Source organism: Saccoglossus kowalevskii, chromosome 21, assembly GCF_978046115.1.
Source record: "Saccoglossus kowalevskii chromosome 21, keSacKowa6.1, whole genome shotgun sequence".
In the NCBI taxonomy this organism is placed as follows: domain Eukaryota; kingdom Metazoa; phylum Hemichordata; class Enteropneusta; family Harrimaniidae; genus Saccoglossus; species Saccoglossus kowalevskii.
In genome coordinates, this window is record NC_140661.1 from 14,573,415 (window position 1) to 14,592,200 (window position 18,786).

Genomic DNA, 18,786 nt, shown 5'->3' on the forward strand with positions numbered 1-18,786 from the left:
TTTTTTTTATTCGAAAAAAAAAATAACTCCAACATATATTGAGTAAAATAAATGAAAAAATAGCACTGCTACATTAGTATATGTGTTAGTTTTGTTTTAATTTCAAAACTAAAACCGAGATATGTCTTTTGGATGTAATTTCGTTCTATTTTAGTGTGTTAAAAATATGTAATTTATTCGCAACAGTGATAAGGCTCAACTTATTAACATATCGTTCTTTTCGTCTGGTAACGTCGCCATATTTAGTGAACGAGGCATTACCGGCCTCAGATATTTGGCGAAATGGTGAGTTTCCTGACAAATAATGAAGTATTGATTAAGTCATAGATAAAATGGGTGTCTACGTATTCGGGATATCATTATTGTTCGCGAAGAACTACCACTTATGAAATAAATATAAACTTCCAAAATGTTTGTGGAAGTGGCCATTTTAGCTGGATAAGGTGGACATGTGTTGAACACATGTTTAGGTTGGACACCACATTCGGTCGCTTCGTATGTTAGGGGGAATCAGAATATGAACTGTGCTACGTAAGACTGACAATAAATTATAACATTAACATTCAGTTCATTGGTTTTTGTCGCTCATAAGTACATCTATTTTGCAGGCGTTGTCAGCAGCACGTCCCCTTATAAATGTGTACTCTGAGAAGAATGAATTATCTGGAACAACGATCACTTTGCCGGCTGTGTTCAAGGCACCCATCAGACCAGATATTGTCAATTTTGTTCATGCAAACTTGAGGAAAAACAGTCGCCAGCCTTATGCCGTCAGCAAGGCAGCAGGTAAGTAATAATCATGTATCCGCGGATAGGTTCGTTAGTATTTTATACACAGCAACACTACCGTACAGGCTGGACCCTGTTTCCGCTGTGCAACCCTGTTCGCAATTAATTGGTAAAGTTGTGTTCAATGACCTGGTTTCATGACTTGACAGTTAAATTTGTCACATTTCGGAAAGGGTGAGCACTTTTTAATGTGTCACCCTGAAAACACAACCCCCGCCCCCTAAAAATCAAAAGTGGGGGTTGACATGGGGTGCCAAATCGAACAAGTATGTTATTAACGAACATTGACTGCAAAGATATGATGAATACTCACTCTATGGTCTGTGTTATTGACTTAATATGATAATTCACATTTTCTGATCTTTGCATTCCCGCAAGCTTCTGGCTTCAGGACCCTGATTTAGAAATTTAGGGGATTTAGAAATTTATGTATTGGAATAATTTCAATTCACAGGTCATCAGACTAGTGCAGAATCCTGGGGAACCGGTCGTGCTGTAGCACGTATTCCACGTGTGCGTGGTGGTGGTACGCATCGATCCGGTCAGGGTGCATTTGGTAATATGTGTAGAGGTGGTCGTATGTTTGCTCCAACTAAGACTTATAGACGCTGGCACCGTAGAGTAAATGTCAACCAAAAACGTTACGCCATGTGTTCTGCCATTGCTTCAACTGGAATTCCGGCTCTTATCATGTCTAAAGGTAGGAACAGCAGATGGATTTTAAATATGCAAATTGTATGCAAATGAGAATAGTCTTTGTTGTTGGTGGTACCTAAATAAGAATTGGATGAGAAAAAAAAATCAACAAGTGGGTTGGGACAGCACCAAGGGGAGATGATCGTCAGTTTTGACCTTTGACCTTTCAGAAGAAAAGTAACCTGATAGCCTCGTGATAGAAGCAATCCACTAATCGCTGCAATTTGTACACATACAAATGTAGTTTGATGCTAACTAACATATCTGTATTTGTCTCGGCAACTGTGTATGAATATTAGTGTAAAATACAGAAAATGAATATTTGCATACATAATGAGCTCATTAATTAAGTATAGCAGTAAGACGAGACGTGTTTGTGTTGTCATGTCACATCAATGTACACTGCTATATACAATAGTACCGGTTGTCAATCCAATCCAATTGCTGATTTATTCCGAGCAATTTGGGGGAATTTAGCAACACATTAAGTAAATAAAAAGTACACAAATTTGAGACGGATCTATCCATTTTAATCATTCATTATAACTTCTATATACACCAACAAGAGCTACTTCTTTGGACAGCCAGAAACCTAGAAGCAAAAAAAGATGTGAAAAAAGTATATTCTTTTAACATTTTGACCCTTTTAAATAGAGGAAAGACTACAATTTTCTTGTACATGACATACACAAATTGTATTATCTGCAATACAACAAAGTGAACATTTCAAACTATCCTAAAATATCACACTTAGAAAAATGATGCATTTAAAAATTAACAGACAATCTTTGTTTCACCACAAAACTATTTCACAGAATTGTACAATTATCGTTAATAATCGCTAATAATAATAATTTGTGCTCTAGTTGACTGGCACTATATACATATACAATGTGCACTTGTATTTTAAGAAAATTAGATCAATCGGGTCCAATTTATATTTGAATGCTGCAGTATACTTGAAATGCAATTTGTGGTTAACATGTGCATATACCGGTAATATAGATGCTCTTGTAATCAACAAAATACATGATGTAATTTAGTCAGAGTACATGTAAGTGCGCCATTAACCACTTTTCACCACCAGACTTTCTCGTCCAAATTTTTCGGCAGTTTTTTTTTCTTGTATTCTTCAATATTTCCTGAAATCTATTTTTTGAGCCAGACAACTTTTGAGACAAGTTGCAGTTTTTACGTTCAGTTTACTATTTTTGTCCCAATCAGACTATAAACAGAACTATTTGTGAATTTGTAATGAAAAGAGGGAAGTGGTGGTAATAAGGTTAATGATTACTTATTTGAAGGCAGTAAAACCATCTCATTACAGTATAAACTGTGGAATACTTTATTTTCGCTGAAAAGGCTTTTTGGGAGTTTTGTATGGAATTTATTTTCACTGATTTTTAATGAGTTTAATGTGAAATATAGGAAAAAAAGTATATTCATTGGATTTTATTTTCACGGAATCATCCCTTCAGCGAAAATGACGAAAATAAATTCAAAGCGAAAATAAAGTATTCTACCGTATTGTAATAGTAAATCAATTGTGCAACCTTGAACACTCAGCCATATGACATATTTAGTGCACAACATAACTCCTGTCGTTAAGAACAATCACTCCTTGGGTATACCCAATGTATACCCTTCTTTTATATTTTAGATTAATATTTATAGATAATCCCACAAAGAGTGTTGCACCTTCATGCCATTGTGAGATCATGTTCACCCATTGAAGCTATTTTGTTAGGATCAAGTTTTAATTTTAATCTTCAACTTATTTTTGATGTTGTATACAGCACTATCCAAAGCTATTACAAACGCTGATTTTAGTTGGGGATATTACAAGTTTCCAATTTTAGATGAATTTCTTAAGATCTGGAAAACGATCAGACCTTATTTTTCGTGTACACGCAATCGAGGTCACAACTAACAAATGTTCATAGGTTAGACCAAAGTATATTGATTTTTCACCCAAGATTTCACTATCAAAACTTGCTATGTCATTTATTCAAGTATGATAACTTATACAAACACTTTGAAGCGATATACCATGGCCTAATATAACATTCTAAACGCTAGGGTCAAAATTACAAAGCAAAACTACAAAGCAAAACTAAACGCATCAAGAACACAACTTCCCGAAAAATGTAACTTTTCAGGTCATTTGCCTGACCTGAAAGAAAAGTGCCCTCAGTGTCAGCTGCGGTTACTACGTGACGGTGATTATATAGTCTATTTAAATTTCTATTTTTAGGTCACCGCATTGAGGAAATACCAGAGGTACCTTTGGTTATAGCGGACAAAGTCCAAGAATTTAAAAAAACAAAAGAAGCTGTTGCCTTTTTAAGAAAATTCAAAGCTTGGTCAGATATTCAAAAAGTAAGTATTGTGATTTGGTTTTTAGATGATTTACTATATTCGTTTGACAAAAAAATTTGGTAATGTAGGAGAATTATTCACCTAGTGATGTTAAAGATTCTTTCACAAGATCCACTCAACTGTGAAAAAAACAAATTTTGTTATATTTGAATAGTTACTGGGTTTTAATTATTTATTCAGTGCATTTAGCAGTCAGTGAAACAAGCAAATATAGAACCCGATAATATTTACGCCCAAAACATCAGTATTAGTTTATCTATCTAAACATGAATGCAATATTAAGGACCAAATGAATGGTATTATTAGGGATTGCATTAGTGTTCGATAATGTGGAGTCCCTGGGACGCACCCTTTATAAAATGTGTGGGTCCCTTAAAAATATGTGGGGTCCCTGACGCTGCCGCACTTTATTTTACACAAACATATTCAGGCATTAATCACATTTATATTGTACTTTATTTACATGTTCATTCCACCCTTTACATGTCAGCAATCTGCATTATTTACATGGTTTTCTTCTATTTTTACTGTTATTAAAATATAATGCTGCTTTTACAAATTTTAAATCATTAACGGGTTTACCCTCAAGTTTTTCATAAGCCATAATAAATGAGCTGGTGTCAGACTTAACTTGGACTTAATACGATTCTGACAAGAAAAGGCATGGCCACATGGAACCTGCCAGGGAGGCGATCTTGCAAATAACTAATCGATCCATGGCTTCTAGAAAAGTGATTTTTTTTCGCCCATAGTCACTTGTGTTATATAAATAAATAGTTCATTGTTTCGATTAATATTGTCCCCAGAAAACAATGCACCCAAAATTTGTACATACTGGTACTTGTACCAGATTCTGCAGTAAATTCACCTCTGGGCAGTTTGGGTTTTAAAAAAAAATAAAATGAGATCAAGAAATCGGCTATTTTTTGGCAGATTTTATTTATTTGTTATTTAAATATTTTGGCGTCATTTTTCGGACATTACAATTTTTCTTGACGCCTAAAATAGTTTTTATTCAAGAGTATGTTTTTTGTGACGAGTGTGAGTGCTTAATCTTCGTTTAGGTTTGAGTTGTCACTGTAAACGATGTTAAATTAGTCTTCAAATGCTCAGTTTATCTTTTGAAAAAATAAAATCATGTCGTTTTCCTATAAAAATCCAAGCCAAATGATCGTACTACAACATCAGTAAATCTCTTCCGCGTTGCGTTCAATAACATTAACATATTTGGCAACGTTGGCGTCATCCACATTTGTATTGGTTAATTAGGGATTTGACCTATTAGGTCAACCATGCAAGACAAGAAACATGGCGGATACTCAACAGCATCGAGCGTTAATTTGCGATCGGAATTATTTGCTTATGACGAAACAAAGTTGAATTTTATTTGCATTTCATAACAATTCAATAAATTTGTTTTTTTGTACATTATCATAATCACTACTGAGTAATAATCAACAATTGTGAAACGCAGCCGTGATTATTTGTTGCTCGGCAGATGTGTTCGTTTTTACTTTGTTTAGAATATAATTTCGTTACCAATAAAATTAGGAAAAAAGTGTATTTGACGTACCGGGTTTGTTAAAGTGATTTTTTGGAGAAAAATTATCCTGGCTGACATTGTAAGATTTAGGCGGTTAAATTAGCAGGTCACAGTGCATTCTACTTGTCTCAGTATTGACTGTCTCGCCGTACTTCAGACGGGACTTCACATTTTCCATTGTGAAATGTACCGTTAAAATCCTATTATAAATCGCGGTTTATATTACAATGTATCAAATAAAAAATTGGGATCAACAGCTCAAGTTCGGGGTGCAGTTTCTATTACGTACATATTGCAATCACTAAATGGGCATGGTCATTTTTTGCCACATCACTTGCACAAAACAAACAATACACCGTACATCTTTTGCATATAAGGGTAACTCCAATTTAGATGTCAGGGAAGAGTGATAAGCGTCACGTCACAAAAAAACTGTTCACATGAAAAAAAAAATACTTTTAGTGTAATGCATTTATTTTTTTAATTTTCTTCGTAACGGAAAGTATGGTATATTCTGAGAGGTGTTTCAAATAAAAACAAGCACTAAAAAAGTACGGTACCGTGGGTACGGTAACGCAATCCGGCCATGCTTCAGCTCACAAGTGAATAACTTACTTGTTTTCGAAGTGTTGAAATTGTTGATTATTACTCAGTAGTGATTATAATAACGCATGAAAAATTAATTCGTTGAATTGTTATCAAATGCAAGTAAAATTCAACTTAGTTTCACCGTAAGCGAATTATTTCGATCACATGTAAACGATCGATGCAATAAGACATCCGCCATGTAGTTTGAATGCACATGAGACGTTACTTGATCAAATAGGTCAAGTCGCTAATTAACCAATCAAAATGCTGGATGGTGCCCACGTGTTCAAACTACCTTGGTTCATTTAAGTATGTTAATGACAGGTCACCGACTTCATGGTGAACGAAACCCGGAAGAGATTTAGCGATAATGTCGTGCGATTTTTTGGCTTTGATTTCCATGGAAAAATGACTTTTTTTTTTAGCTCCGCTATCGACTTTGTCGAGCGGAGCTTATCATATGAGTGATTGTCCGTCGTCGTCCGTGTCAATGTTTTATTTTTTCGACTTCTTCTTGAAAACTACAAGCCTGAATGCTTTGATACTTGGTGTATATGTACCTTGGGTAGACCTCTCTTAGGTTTGTTCATTTCATGTTGATATCTTCAATTCTCTAATTTTGGTAAATATTTTTTGTCATTTTTGGTAAAAAGTGATATTTTCGACTTCTTGTTAAAAACCGCAAGTGCAATTACTTTGATATTACATATATAGGTACTACATGTGGACCTCTCTCAGATTTGTTCATTTTGTAATGATATCTTTAATTCTCTAATTTTGGTGAATATTTTTGTCATTTTTGGTAAAAAGTGATATTTTCGACTTCTTGTTAAAAACCGCAAGTGCAATTACTTTGATATTACATATATAGGTACTACATGTGGACCTTTCTCAGATTTGTTCATTTTGTGATGATATCTTCAATTCTCTAATTAATTTATTTTGGTGAATTTTTTTGTAATTTTTGGTAAAAAGTGATATTTTCGACTTCTTGTTGCTTTGATACTATTCATATTGTTCATTTTCTAATGTCTTCAGTTCTTTAATTGAAATGTGCATTGCTAACAGCGGAGCTATCTCAGCCGATAGGCTGCTTGTTAAATTAAGAAATTAGTTGTTTTCGAAAGATAAACTGAGCATTGAAAAAGCATTTAACGGTTTTTCGGTGATAACAGCTCATTGTCGAAAACTTGTGACATGTGGACGTATTCATAAGGAGTATTGACAAAAGTTGTCGCAAGAACAAAAGCAAAAGCGTGTTTGACATCCTAACACTACTGAACAATAAAGAGGTGTGAATATTTTTAGGCACGTTGTTGAAACAAATAAATAGGATTAGGAACAATGTACCAGCTGGTTGAAACAAAGTCAGTCACGGTCTTGTTGAATTGGGGTTGCGGTTAGTAATAGGTACTTTTCATGTTTTCAATTTTTGTTGAGAACACTTTAACACTGAAGCCAAAATCGGGGGTGCAGTTACTATTAGGTATGCGGTTTATAATAGGATTTTAACGGTAGATGCTAATAGGTGTTTTTGAAGACAATGGCACAGTATTTTAGGTGAATTTACAAGCTCTATGAACTTTGTATGCAGGACAATGGCATCACAAACGTACACAATGCCTTTAGATCTATCATAATACGACCGAGGCGTGTGCTCACCGGATGCATCCCAGGGACTCGCCAGTTGAAAAATTCATGCGTCCCACAGAAAAACTATGCTTCCCGGACGCAGAATTCCGCGTTAACGCAATCCCTGGTATTACTTATGGTCAGTCTATCATTAAAACGGACACACGAGAATTGCTTGTCGTTTGTAATTAGTGTGCTGGCTTCCTCCCCTCCCCTCAAAAATTTGATTTGCTATTCTGTGATCATAGATGTCCCCTGGAAAATATTCTGCAATGTACAGTTTGACTAGCGATGTCTCAATCATTTCCTCATTTTTGATAGGTTGTACTTTTCCCATAATCCTTTGCCAGAGAATGAAAATGTGATATTGCTTTCTCCAGCATTAGTCTTTCAGGAAGACTTCCTTGAGGTCCTAACGCTAACACTCCAGCCCCCAATGCATTTGTATTTTTACCTTCTGATAACTATACATGTCTGGAAAAGTTGCATGTACAATTGAAATAGGGGAAGTGCACTAGAGGTACAAAGTTAGGATTAGAGGGGGGGCTAAGGCTATTTTTTGTCATTGCTCTATTTTGACCACAATTTTGAGACATGTACACCAATTTGAATGTAGGTATGCCCAGAATGATGAGATAATTTTGATTATACTATGGTCAAAGGACGTTACTTTACATTTACAAAGTTTAGTTATAAATGTAAAACAAGTTTACTGTACAAGGTTCTACTGATGTAAAAATTAGTGTGGTAAAAACTGATATTGAAATCTGTATTCTTTTATTACAGGTTTATAAATCAAAGCGTATGCGTGCCGGAAAAGGTAAAATGCGTAATAGAAGACGTATACAAAGACTGGGTCCTTGTATTATATATGACCAAGACAATGGGCTTACCAGAGCATTCAGAAATATTCCTGGTGAGTTGATGCTAATCACGACTTCTGTCTGAAAATGTGTATCAATTGTAATAAGGACCTTCCTGGTAGTTTCAAAAACCAGATTGAATTGGGTAAAATTTTAATATGAAAAATGCATGAAACTCTATATGAAAATGTATGGTTGGTGAGGGCAAGTTACCTTAATTCGTTAAAGTTGTTTTTACTGCAAGTTTAGTGTGAAGTAGAAGTATGAAGCAGCAATTATTAGTTCACTTCTAGATAATAAAAAACTACATCCTGTTACCCAGTAAACTCAAAGAAGTTAGTGATGGTATTTACACTGATCTATTCTTGGCTAGAACTTTGGTGTTGTTAGGGGCACTTGAATTCATGGATTGAGGAAAGGCATCTATTTGATTTAATAGAAAGGGCAACTTTCCTCCACCAGTCCAAAAAGTGATCGATTTGTTTTAAAGTATCACTTACTGGAATGAGTAAAAAAAAATTAGGCAATGTGTGGAAAATAAGTTTCTACATTTATTCTGGATAACAATATTCCACAATTTTATCACATTGATCATTGCTTGCTTTGAAATACACAATATGCGTTTTAGCTATTTATAGTCTCTGGCTGCTTCTCAAGAGGCACTTGGATGTTGGACTTTTATTATGTTACTTGTTAGCTGATAATAAATCTGGATATTTACCTTTATCCTGGAAGTGACCAGTTATTTGATGACACTACAGTATGTACTATAGAATATGAAGTTTTAAAGGGAGTTTATGGTCTAAGATTAAGTAATTATATATCCTACCGTCTAACTAAATTTTGCATTGTATTTAGGAATTACACTCTTGAATGTCAGCAAATTGAATCTACTCAGAGTTGCACCTGGTGGTCACGTTGGACGTTTCTGTATTTGGACTGAAAGTGCTTTCAGAAAGTTGGACAATCTCTACGGCACATGGAGGAAACCTTCTAAAGAAAAGAACAACTACAAGTAAGTTAGAAATGTGGGTCTATATGGGTGCTTAATGTTAGATGTATTGTCGGCAAAATTTAGCCCTTTTTACCTTGCCTGTATCATCAAAGATGGAAGGGAAAAATTTATGTTCGGCATTGTCATCGTTGATAATATAGCCCTTTTAATGCTAAGTAACTAAACCAAAAATCAAATCTGAAAGTTGCAGCACTTGTGTTCCACACTGGTCTAAATCTAAATTATTATGCCATTTATTACTGCTATATTTATTGACTTCACTACAATAAATCTTAGTCATGCATTGCCATTTAGAATTCTGCTTTGGGAGCTTACTGAATGCATTTAATCTAGGAAGTTTGGAATTTGCTTGGCCACTGTGGCAATACTAGTAAACCAGTGAAAATGCTTCACATCGAATATTGATTTTTGTTATACTCCTCCAACTTTTATCATGAAGTTAGATGACTCGCTAAGATGCTGGTATCATTGCTGATACTCCATTGCAAAGAAATGATGAGACTTTAACTTCATGGTCCGTGTTTTTGATATTCTTTGATAAAACTGAAGTTCTGATCTTTGCTGTGAAATCAATGTCGCTAGTTTTTCATCATAGTACAATTGTAATATTTACGCAAGTTTTGTTATTTCAGCTTGCCAATGCCCAAGATGACATACACTGATCTTGGAAGACTTATGAAGAGTGATGAAATCCGCAGACAACTCAAACCAACAAAGTAAGCGGAAGTTTGTTGTTGCATGCACACTAAATCTACCATATTTAGTTCTCATTTTGCCAGTAGGCTTGAACAAAAATTGAAATTTGCCAGTCGTAATTTCATGAATTTTGTATTCAAATACATCTCATTCATAGTGTTTTATAATGAAATCACAATGTTATTCAGCCTCTTATTTTTATTTGGGGTGGTGGGGGGGGGGGGAGGGGGTACTGCTACTCGTCAGTGGCTAAAATACTGTAAATTGTTTGTGAATACAGGATTTTTGTTATGGCATTCCTAAAAAAAAATTGTGAATGTAGCTGACTCTCCGGTCATAGGACCCCAGAAAAATTTTCACTGCTTTAAAATGTGATTTCCATGGGCTCATGAAGTTTGCAAAGATGTCTCTTGAAAAAATAAAGCGGTTTCCAGAATTATAAGCTGCCAAATTTACCCATTTTTTTTAAAAATCTGTGTAGAAGGAAGGAGGATATCACACTCAGGCTTGATGTTAACTTTGTAACTAAATGTACATTGCATATATATTTACTATTGTCTGTTAAGTATAGAAATTTCACTTGTCCTGTGCTTAGGACTACCCACTCTAATTGCATCAAGGCCCTAAATTTAGAAGTCGCAAACACCACAAAATGCTTTAATGCATTATACAGATATTATTCAAAATTACTTCCCATCATTTTTAATTTGGGTTAGTGAAATGTATCATAGTATATACTGTAGTTCACATGATTTCCCTAGGTTGGCCAATTCAATTTGTAGTGTCCTGCCCTGGCTTGCACATATTTTGTTTTAGCTCAGTTCATTATATACTGTTAGCATTTTTCTATTGCGAAGAAATGATGAGTCTTCAACTTCATGGTCCGTGTTTTTGAAATTCTGTGATAATATTGAAGTTCTGATCTTTGCCAAAAACTTGTTTGTCTTCAGTGCTCAAGTTCCTGTTATTGAAAAAGCACAGGTGATTCATTTTCATGTATATGCAAATACACCTGATTCAAAGTAGTCTAGAGATGAATTTAAATTTCTTGGTAATGTTTTAAATTTGCTTAGAACAAATACTTTAGCAGTCTTACTCTAAATCAAACTTGCATGGCCAGAACAATTTGATGCTAATTTCTGGTACCTTTATTGCAGTCGTAAGGCCGTTAAGCGCCATGTACTGAAGAAGAATCCACTGAAGAACGTGCGTGTGATGACTAGATTGAATCCCTATGCCAAGACAGCTAAGCGCCATGCTAAGCTGTTCGAGGAGAGACGTCAGAAGGCAAAGGATGACCTTCTTAACAAGAAACGTGGTGTAAGTATCATAACAAAGTGAGAGTGGTTTTATAATTGTATAAAAATAATTTCAGGCATGAAATGTAACGCACAACCTGTGATTCAAACTCGCACACCAGGCTTGTTAACGCCTTGTCAATGTTGGTGGATGGCTGACCACATTCACATAACGCTCAACCTGCGATTCAAACTCGCACACCAGGCTTGTTAACACCTTGTCACTGCCGATGGATGGCTGACCACATTCACATAACGCACAACCTGTGATTCAAACTCGCACACCAGGCTTGTTAACGCCTTGTCAATGTTGGTGGATGGCTGACCACATTCACATAACGCACAACCTGCGATTCAAACTGGCACACCAGGCTTGTTAACGCCTTGTCAATGTTGGTGGATGGCTGACCACATTCACATAACGCACAACCTGTGATTCAAACTCGCACACCAGGCTTGTTAACACCTTGTCAATGTTGGTGGATGGCTGACCACATTCACATAACGCTCAACCTGCGATTCAAACTCGCACACCAGGCTTGTTAACGCCTTGTCACTGCCGATGGATGGCTGACCACGAGACAAATGGTGTATCATGTAGCTCTGATACGGATGTTCATTTATACAGTATCTGTTCTATATAGTAACACATGCACTTGTTTGAAAATGACAGGTGTGACCATGGTAAAAATAAGTCGTATTTAAATGATGCACATGCATTTATGTAAAAAAAAAAAACATAATTCTATTGTCAAAATAAATTAACCTCTAATCATCCAGCATACAATACAATTTTTAGTTCATTTGCACACCTATTGGAGATGTGCTTCATGACTGTTTCAGATTTTATTTTTCTTGCATATTCACATATTAAAGCCACTATTCACTACGTTCAATTACCAATGTAGACTCCTGTCAGTCAAAATGACTATTTTGAACTGTAGGCATTAATTAGTGATTCTGCCAATGACTGAGAGATAGAATCTAGGTCAGGGGAAGTCCCATGACCCCAAGATTCTTTCCCCTTGCGTCACGAACTAAGTGACCGAGCCCATATGGCGGCGCCATTATGGCTGGATATCCACTCTTCTTTTTCTCTGCATCGAGCGGGGATGAAGTTTAGCGGCTCTGCCTTGATCACTTGCTTTTTCCTGTCTGTGTTTCCAGCTTGGGTTGTTTCCGCTTCTGCGGCATTCGACATTGTAGCTGGTAGGATAAGTTTTCCTTGTCATTTTTACCCTAGTGCCGTTTTTCCTTTTGTGTGTAGCATTTTTCAAAACGAAGAAATAAAACATGATTTTCCCTAGGTTGGCGAATTCAATTTGTAGTGTCCTGCCCTGGCTTGCACATATTTTGTTTTAGCTCAGTTCATTATATACTGTAAGCATTTTTCTATTGCAAAGAAGTGATGAGTCTTCAACTTCATGGTCCGTGTTTTTGAAATTCTGTGATAATATTGAAGTTCTGATCTTTGCAAGAAACTTGTTTGTCTTCAATAAGTCATATTTAAATGATGCACATGCATTTATGTAAAAAAAACATAATTCTATTGTCAAAATAAATTAACCTCTAATCATCCAGCATACAATACAATTTTTAGTTCATTTGCACACCTATTGGAGATGTGCTTCATGATTTTATTAGTCTCTGTTTGGACGTAGTCCGAAAACGGGGACTTATGTTTTGCCCTGTGTGCGTCCGTCCGTGTGTGATCACCTGTATCTCGAACATGCATGGACCGATTAAGTTCAAACTTCACTCATACATCACACATCATATGGGACATATGCACATGCATTTTTTTCATGATCCGATTAACGATAGCCGAATAGCGGCCATTTTAAGGCCGCAAATGCATCAAAATCACACTTTTTCACTATTCCGGACCCGGATCTCAGTTATGCATTGACGGATTTTGTTCAAATTTGGTACATACATTAAACATAATAGAACCTTGATGCACGTCATTTTTTATTTTGGATCGGGTTTGAAATGGCCGACTGGCGGCCATTTTGTTTTAAAGAATTCAGTTCTGGATTCGTATCCGAGACGTGTCTGGATTGATCAAGTTCAAACTTCACACACACAAGGTACATCATGTCACAAATATGTATGTGCATTTGTTTCATGATCTCATTAACGATAGCCAAATGGCGGCCGCTTTAAGGCCGAAAATGCATTGAAATCGCACATTTTCACCATTCCGAACCCGGATCTCAGTTATGCATTGGCGGATTTTGTTCAAATTTGGTACATACATTAAACATAATAGGACCTTGATGCACGTCATTTTTTATTTTGGATCGGGTTTGAAATGGCCGACTGGCGGCCATTTTGTTTTAAAGAATTCAGTTCTGGATTCGTATCCGAGACGTGTCTGGATTGATCAAGTTCAAACTTCACACACACAAGGTACATCATGTCACAAATATGTATGTGCATTTGTTTCATGATCTCATTAACGATAGCCAAATGGCGGCCGCTTTAAGGCCGAAAATGCATTGAAATCGCACATTTTCACCATTCCGAACCCGGATCTCAGTTACGCATGGACGGATTTCGTTCAAATTTGGTACTTACATTAAACATAATAGGACCTTGATGCACGTCATTTTTTTTTCTGATCAAGTTCGAAATGGCCGACTGGCGGCCATTTTCTTAAAGAATTCAGTTCTGGATCAGTATCCAAGACATGTCTGGATTGATCAAGTTCAAACTTCACACACACGTGGTACATCATGTCACAAATAGATTTGTGCATTTGTTTCATGATCTGCTTAACAATAGCTAAATGATGGCTATTTTAAGGCCGAAAATGCATTAAAATCACGTATTTTCACAATTCCGGAACCAGATCTCAGACGTCGAGTTAGAGGCTTGATGGTGGAGGTATCGATATTTTTTCGGTCTCCCCCTGCCGATCGGAGGGCATCCTCACAATCGGTGTTTTCAGGCGATGGTTTACCCGACTTTACCGGCTACAGCGAGGCTGTGCCCCTGGGGGTCTTTCCTCCTATGGGGCTTGTTGCGGGTCTCTTTGTGGATCCTCGCACGGCGCCGGGTTTGCCTCCGAGTTGGGGGCTTCGGTCGAAGGACTGTCTGAGCAAATTGCGTCCCTGGCAGGCCGGGTAGATCAAACTCAGTCGAAGCGAGCTGTCTCCACTGTGGCCCTTCAGTGGGCAAGCAGGAAGGAACACGAAAGCATCGCTCGCATTCAAGTCTCTTCCGGGGAACCCTGCGAATTTACCTTAGTGTCCGGTCCCCGCTGTGGGTTTTGACTCTCTTCTTCGGGCGTCCTCAGGGAACCGACCCTGTCATGAGACGCACAGTCAAACATGCACACTCTCTCTTAAGTGGAAAGGAGACGGTGCGCTCGCGTTGGATATAGCTGGGACCTCGGGCAGTCCCTCAGTCTTCCATCCGTAACGACTCGCTGAGCTACGCCATTGGGTTGATGCAGTATCATTGATCCTAGTTATACGATGTAAATACCCTCACCCTTGATCCTAAGGTGACCACTTACGGTTGCTTCAACGCTTATGGGGTCACTGGCGTTGGGATCCAAAGCAACCCTGCCGGCACGTCTCTCCCTGTTCGGCCGAGTGGGGCGCGCAAACATTGTTGATGGGTGGACGTTGGTCAGCCGCGGAGGAGGTAATACTTAAGTCTCTTGGGTGGGGTAAAATCTTATGCAATACTTTCCGCTGGACCAATCGCTACCCGGTCGGTGTGGTTTCGGGATCAGACCCAAAAGTCTGGGATGAAACCAAAACACCTCCCAACCGGATCTCAAGGCTCCTTCCCCAGACCCCGGTACCACGATGAGCGTTCTCGCCAGCTCAATCTGAGACGATCCATCACACCCTGAGGGCAGAGTTGCTTGAGTGCATTATTTAGACTGGCGTAGTAGTAGTTTTGTAGTTTAAATAAAATAAAAAAATTCGCGAAATGGAGGTGTTAGTGCGAAATCCCCTGTAACTGCGAAATCACCCAGACTGGTTTATTCTGTATGGCCCTCTATCGAGACTGCCCGAACCTGTCGATTTTTCAACGGGTAATTATGGTAATGAGTGTTCTAATTGACTATCATCTAAGCCAATCACGTCTCTTCAACTGACCTCTGACCGAGAAGACATCGGCTGATTGTAGCAGCTGATTTTTTTTTTTTTTTCATTCTACGACTAGTACGAGTTACTATTTTACACGTTGTGATGAATTAAAAACGACTACTACGACAAACTTAAATTTCAACGTGCTGCCATGTTGGGTCTGCAGTGTGACCTTTACAATGTTGACCTCATTATGCACGTATTTCCGTGCCCACCTCATTATAATATGTGCATCATGAATATTTAATAGCAATGAATTTCCTACAGAATAAACCAGTGATTTCGCACTAACACCTCCATTTTGCAGATTTTTTTTTATTAGCTCCGCTGTCGACTTTGTGCAACAAGGTGCAGTCTTAGACGCGCATTTTTCGCTGGCAAACTGAGTCAGGCGGTACATCTCCACCTCAGTGACGCAGACTGGAAATCTTCCACCCTCTTTGTTCGGGGAATGGCGGGTGCAGTCTCGGAGCTTCGGAGTGCATTGAACCAGAGGGTTCAGATTTTATTTTTCTTGCATATTCACATATTAGAGCTACTTTTTATGGAATGTCATTCTCTGGTTTCAAACAGTTTTCATGTTACCAAGGACAATGTGCTGCTATATTGCATCCACAATTGATAATTTCATAAGAAAATGAAAACAGTTTTAATTCATTGGATATAATCTGTGTTTTTTTGCTAGATTTCTCCTAAAGCTGCTAAGAAGCTGAAGAGAAACAAGGGCAAAGCAAAGGGAAAGGGAAAACCAAAACCAAAAGGCAAAGATGATGGAAAAGGCAAGGCTAAAGGAAAAAAATAAATGCTCTCAGTATTCAGAGTCAAAATAAAATGTACTTCTGACCACTTGTAATGTCATAGATGGATAGAAGGAATAAATAAATGCATGCAAACTTGTATTGTTTGTTTATATTGCTGTAGGTATGGTACTGGAATTGTACTTCCCATTAACAATGTGAAAATATAGGACAGAGCCAAAGATTTTAGTTAAAGTTGTAAACCCATATTTAAGAAACTTTGAAGATTGGCCTGATTAGCTAGCCAATCTGGTTTAACAGCCAGACCAATCAACAGTGTGCATAAATCAACCACTTGGCTTTTTAGCTCCGCTTTCATGATATCTTCAATTCTCTAATTTTGATGAATATTTTTATCATTTTTGGTAAAAAGTGATATTTTCAACTTATTGTTAAACCATAATCATTTATGGGTGAAAAATGATATTTTTGAATTCTTGTTGAAAACGGCAAGTTCCATTGCTTTGATACTATACATATTGTTCATTTTCTAATGATATCTTCTGTTCTGTAATTGAAATGTGCTATCTCAGCCGAGAGGCTGCTTGTTTGGTATTTGCCCCAGTTACAAATTCCCTTCAATATCAATCCATTTCAAAAATGTATCTTTACTAAAATAGTGCTCCCAAATCAGCATTTTGGGTATTCTGTTTGAAATACTGGCATGCCCAAAGTATTTACTACATTGGCTGCAATCCCCATTTAATTTGGCCATTTGTGGTGGCATGCTGCAGTATACAATGTTGGTGTACCTCTGGCAATCCACCACTCCATTCGAATAGTTGTGTGAAATTTTATAGTGCAGTACTTAAAAGCTTGGTTACTTGAGCCTTGCTTTGTACATGCCCTGTGATGTCACCAGATTGCACATTGATATTTTGTCTAGGTGCATGGAGAAAACTAAATCGTATTCTAGACGTGCGTCAGAGGCACATGGTTTCTTGGGTAACCAGTAGTAATGTCCAAATTTATCAATTGTGAAAGAAGATTGAGCAGAGCAATAAATAAAATCCTAATGTCTATAAACGAATTCAAGGAAACCAAATGTATCAGAAATAACAGTGATGACAGAAATGGTACTTTGGTATAAACATGGGTATAGATTTTGCCACTATCTAGGTATAAAAATGGTCACACTCGGGGGGGCACCTCCCTACCCAGCTGTGTATCAACTGCCCCAACGTTTTCAAAAAATGGATGACAGTGGTATGTTTTCCCTCGCGCGTTGTCAGCTGTTTTATCAGTTACGAAAGCCGAATGCTCCTTTCTGAGCATTCTGTGTGCAGCCTGAGAATGGAAATATTAGTATCCAGATGACAGCACGTTCTGAGACCAGACAAGGGGAAAAGATTATGGAAATAAAGTGTGGTTTAAAAATGCTTCGTGGCAGATAAAGTGATCTTAACTTTCCAAGGTATAATGATGGCAGCTTACCTGAGGAGAGAAGGATAAACAGAAACTAAAAAATGAGTTTGCCGGATATGCATTCGTGAAAATTTATTTGTAAATTTACTTTAACGATGACTGGAAAAACACTTTCAAATTGTGGGAAAAGTAGGCTATGAAGGTGTTTGTAACAGTTGTATGGAAATAGAATTATTGATTTGACAATTTGGAAAAGTAGTCTGAATGTTTTCGTAAATTTCACTGAACACATAAACACGGAATACATTGTATTTAAGCTCTATCTTCTTTATTGAAAACCACATAAAAGTCCAAATGCTTGAAATACAGGGTTAGTCAATCACTAAATCCAACATCAATAAACCGGACCTTCATGGGCCATATACATTTGGCCTGCTCAAGTCCGGGCGTATTACAGACAGTTGGATCAAAGATACACAAACGTGCGTATATTCGGTAATACCTATGAAATTTCCATCTACATAAATGATAAACAATGTTGTAAATTTAACGACACTCAGTTTGTCCACCCATCTTAAGAGTTATACGAGTGACAACTAAACGTGTATATGCCGAATCATTGCCGGCCAAAAGCGTAAAAATACACACCTTTGCAGAAGTAGGTATCATGCCATACTAAGATTCAATTATCAATATCTAAGAGTAATTAAAAACAAAATTTTTCACATTTTCCCACATAATCAAATATTTATAAGATGAGGATATGCAACTTATATGACAACGATGAAAATCTCTAAGAGGTCACGCGAATTGCGAGATTATTAAAAAAATCCCGAAATTCTAATGAGTAAGTCTGACCAGGGAGCTGTACTGAGTCTCATTACAGCTCCCTGGTCTGACGCAGAACTGTGTTGTTCGTGACGGTTGTTTTTCTGGTGTCATTGCTCATTTGCAAAGCGTGCCCTTTTGAATACAACGTAGATCTTCATCGTTTCTCTGCCGTTTACACAATCGAA

The 18,786-nt window shown here is 37.2% G+C and overlaps 1 protein-coding gene and 3 non-coding genes across 4 annotated transcripts; all 4 read left to right on the forward strand.

Annotated features, from left to right (window-relative positions):
• The first annotated feature begins 205 nt into the window (after window positions 1–205).
• Window positions 206–16,501, forward strand: LOC100373756 (large ribosomal subunit protein uL4A-like). The gene is made up of 9 exons (XM_002731125.4): window positions 206–285; window positions 609–786; window positions 1,244–1,489; window positions 3,740–3,864; window positions 8,414–8,543; window positions 9,349–9,505; window positions 10,138–10,221; window positions 11,359–11,521; window positions 16,294–16,501. The coding sequence occupies exons 1-9, from the start codon at window positions 283–285 to the stop codon at window positions 16,408–16,410; spliced, it is 1,203 nt and encodes a 400-aa protein (XP_002731171.2). The 5' UTR covers window positions 206–282; the 3' UTR covers window positions 16,411–16,501.
• On the forward strand, window positions 9,993–10,064 carry LOC144356746 (small nucleolar RNA SNORD18). The gene has a single exon (XR_013421509.1). It is a non-coding gene; the product is annotated as a small nucleolar RNA SNORD18 (small nucleolar RNA).
• LOC144356740 (small nucleolar RNA SNORD18) lies at window positions 11,056–11,127 on the forward strand. Its single transcript, XR_013421505.1, has one exon. It is a non-coding gene; the product is annotated as a small nucleolar RNA SNORD18 (small nucleolar RNA).
• LOC144356741 (small nucleolar RNA SNORD18) lies at window positions 12,900–12,971 on the forward strand. Its single transcript, XR_013421508.2, has one exon. It is a non-coding gene; the product is annotated as a small nucleolar RNA SNORD18 (small nucleolar RNA).
• Window positions 16,502–18,786: the final 2,285 nt, after the last annotated feature.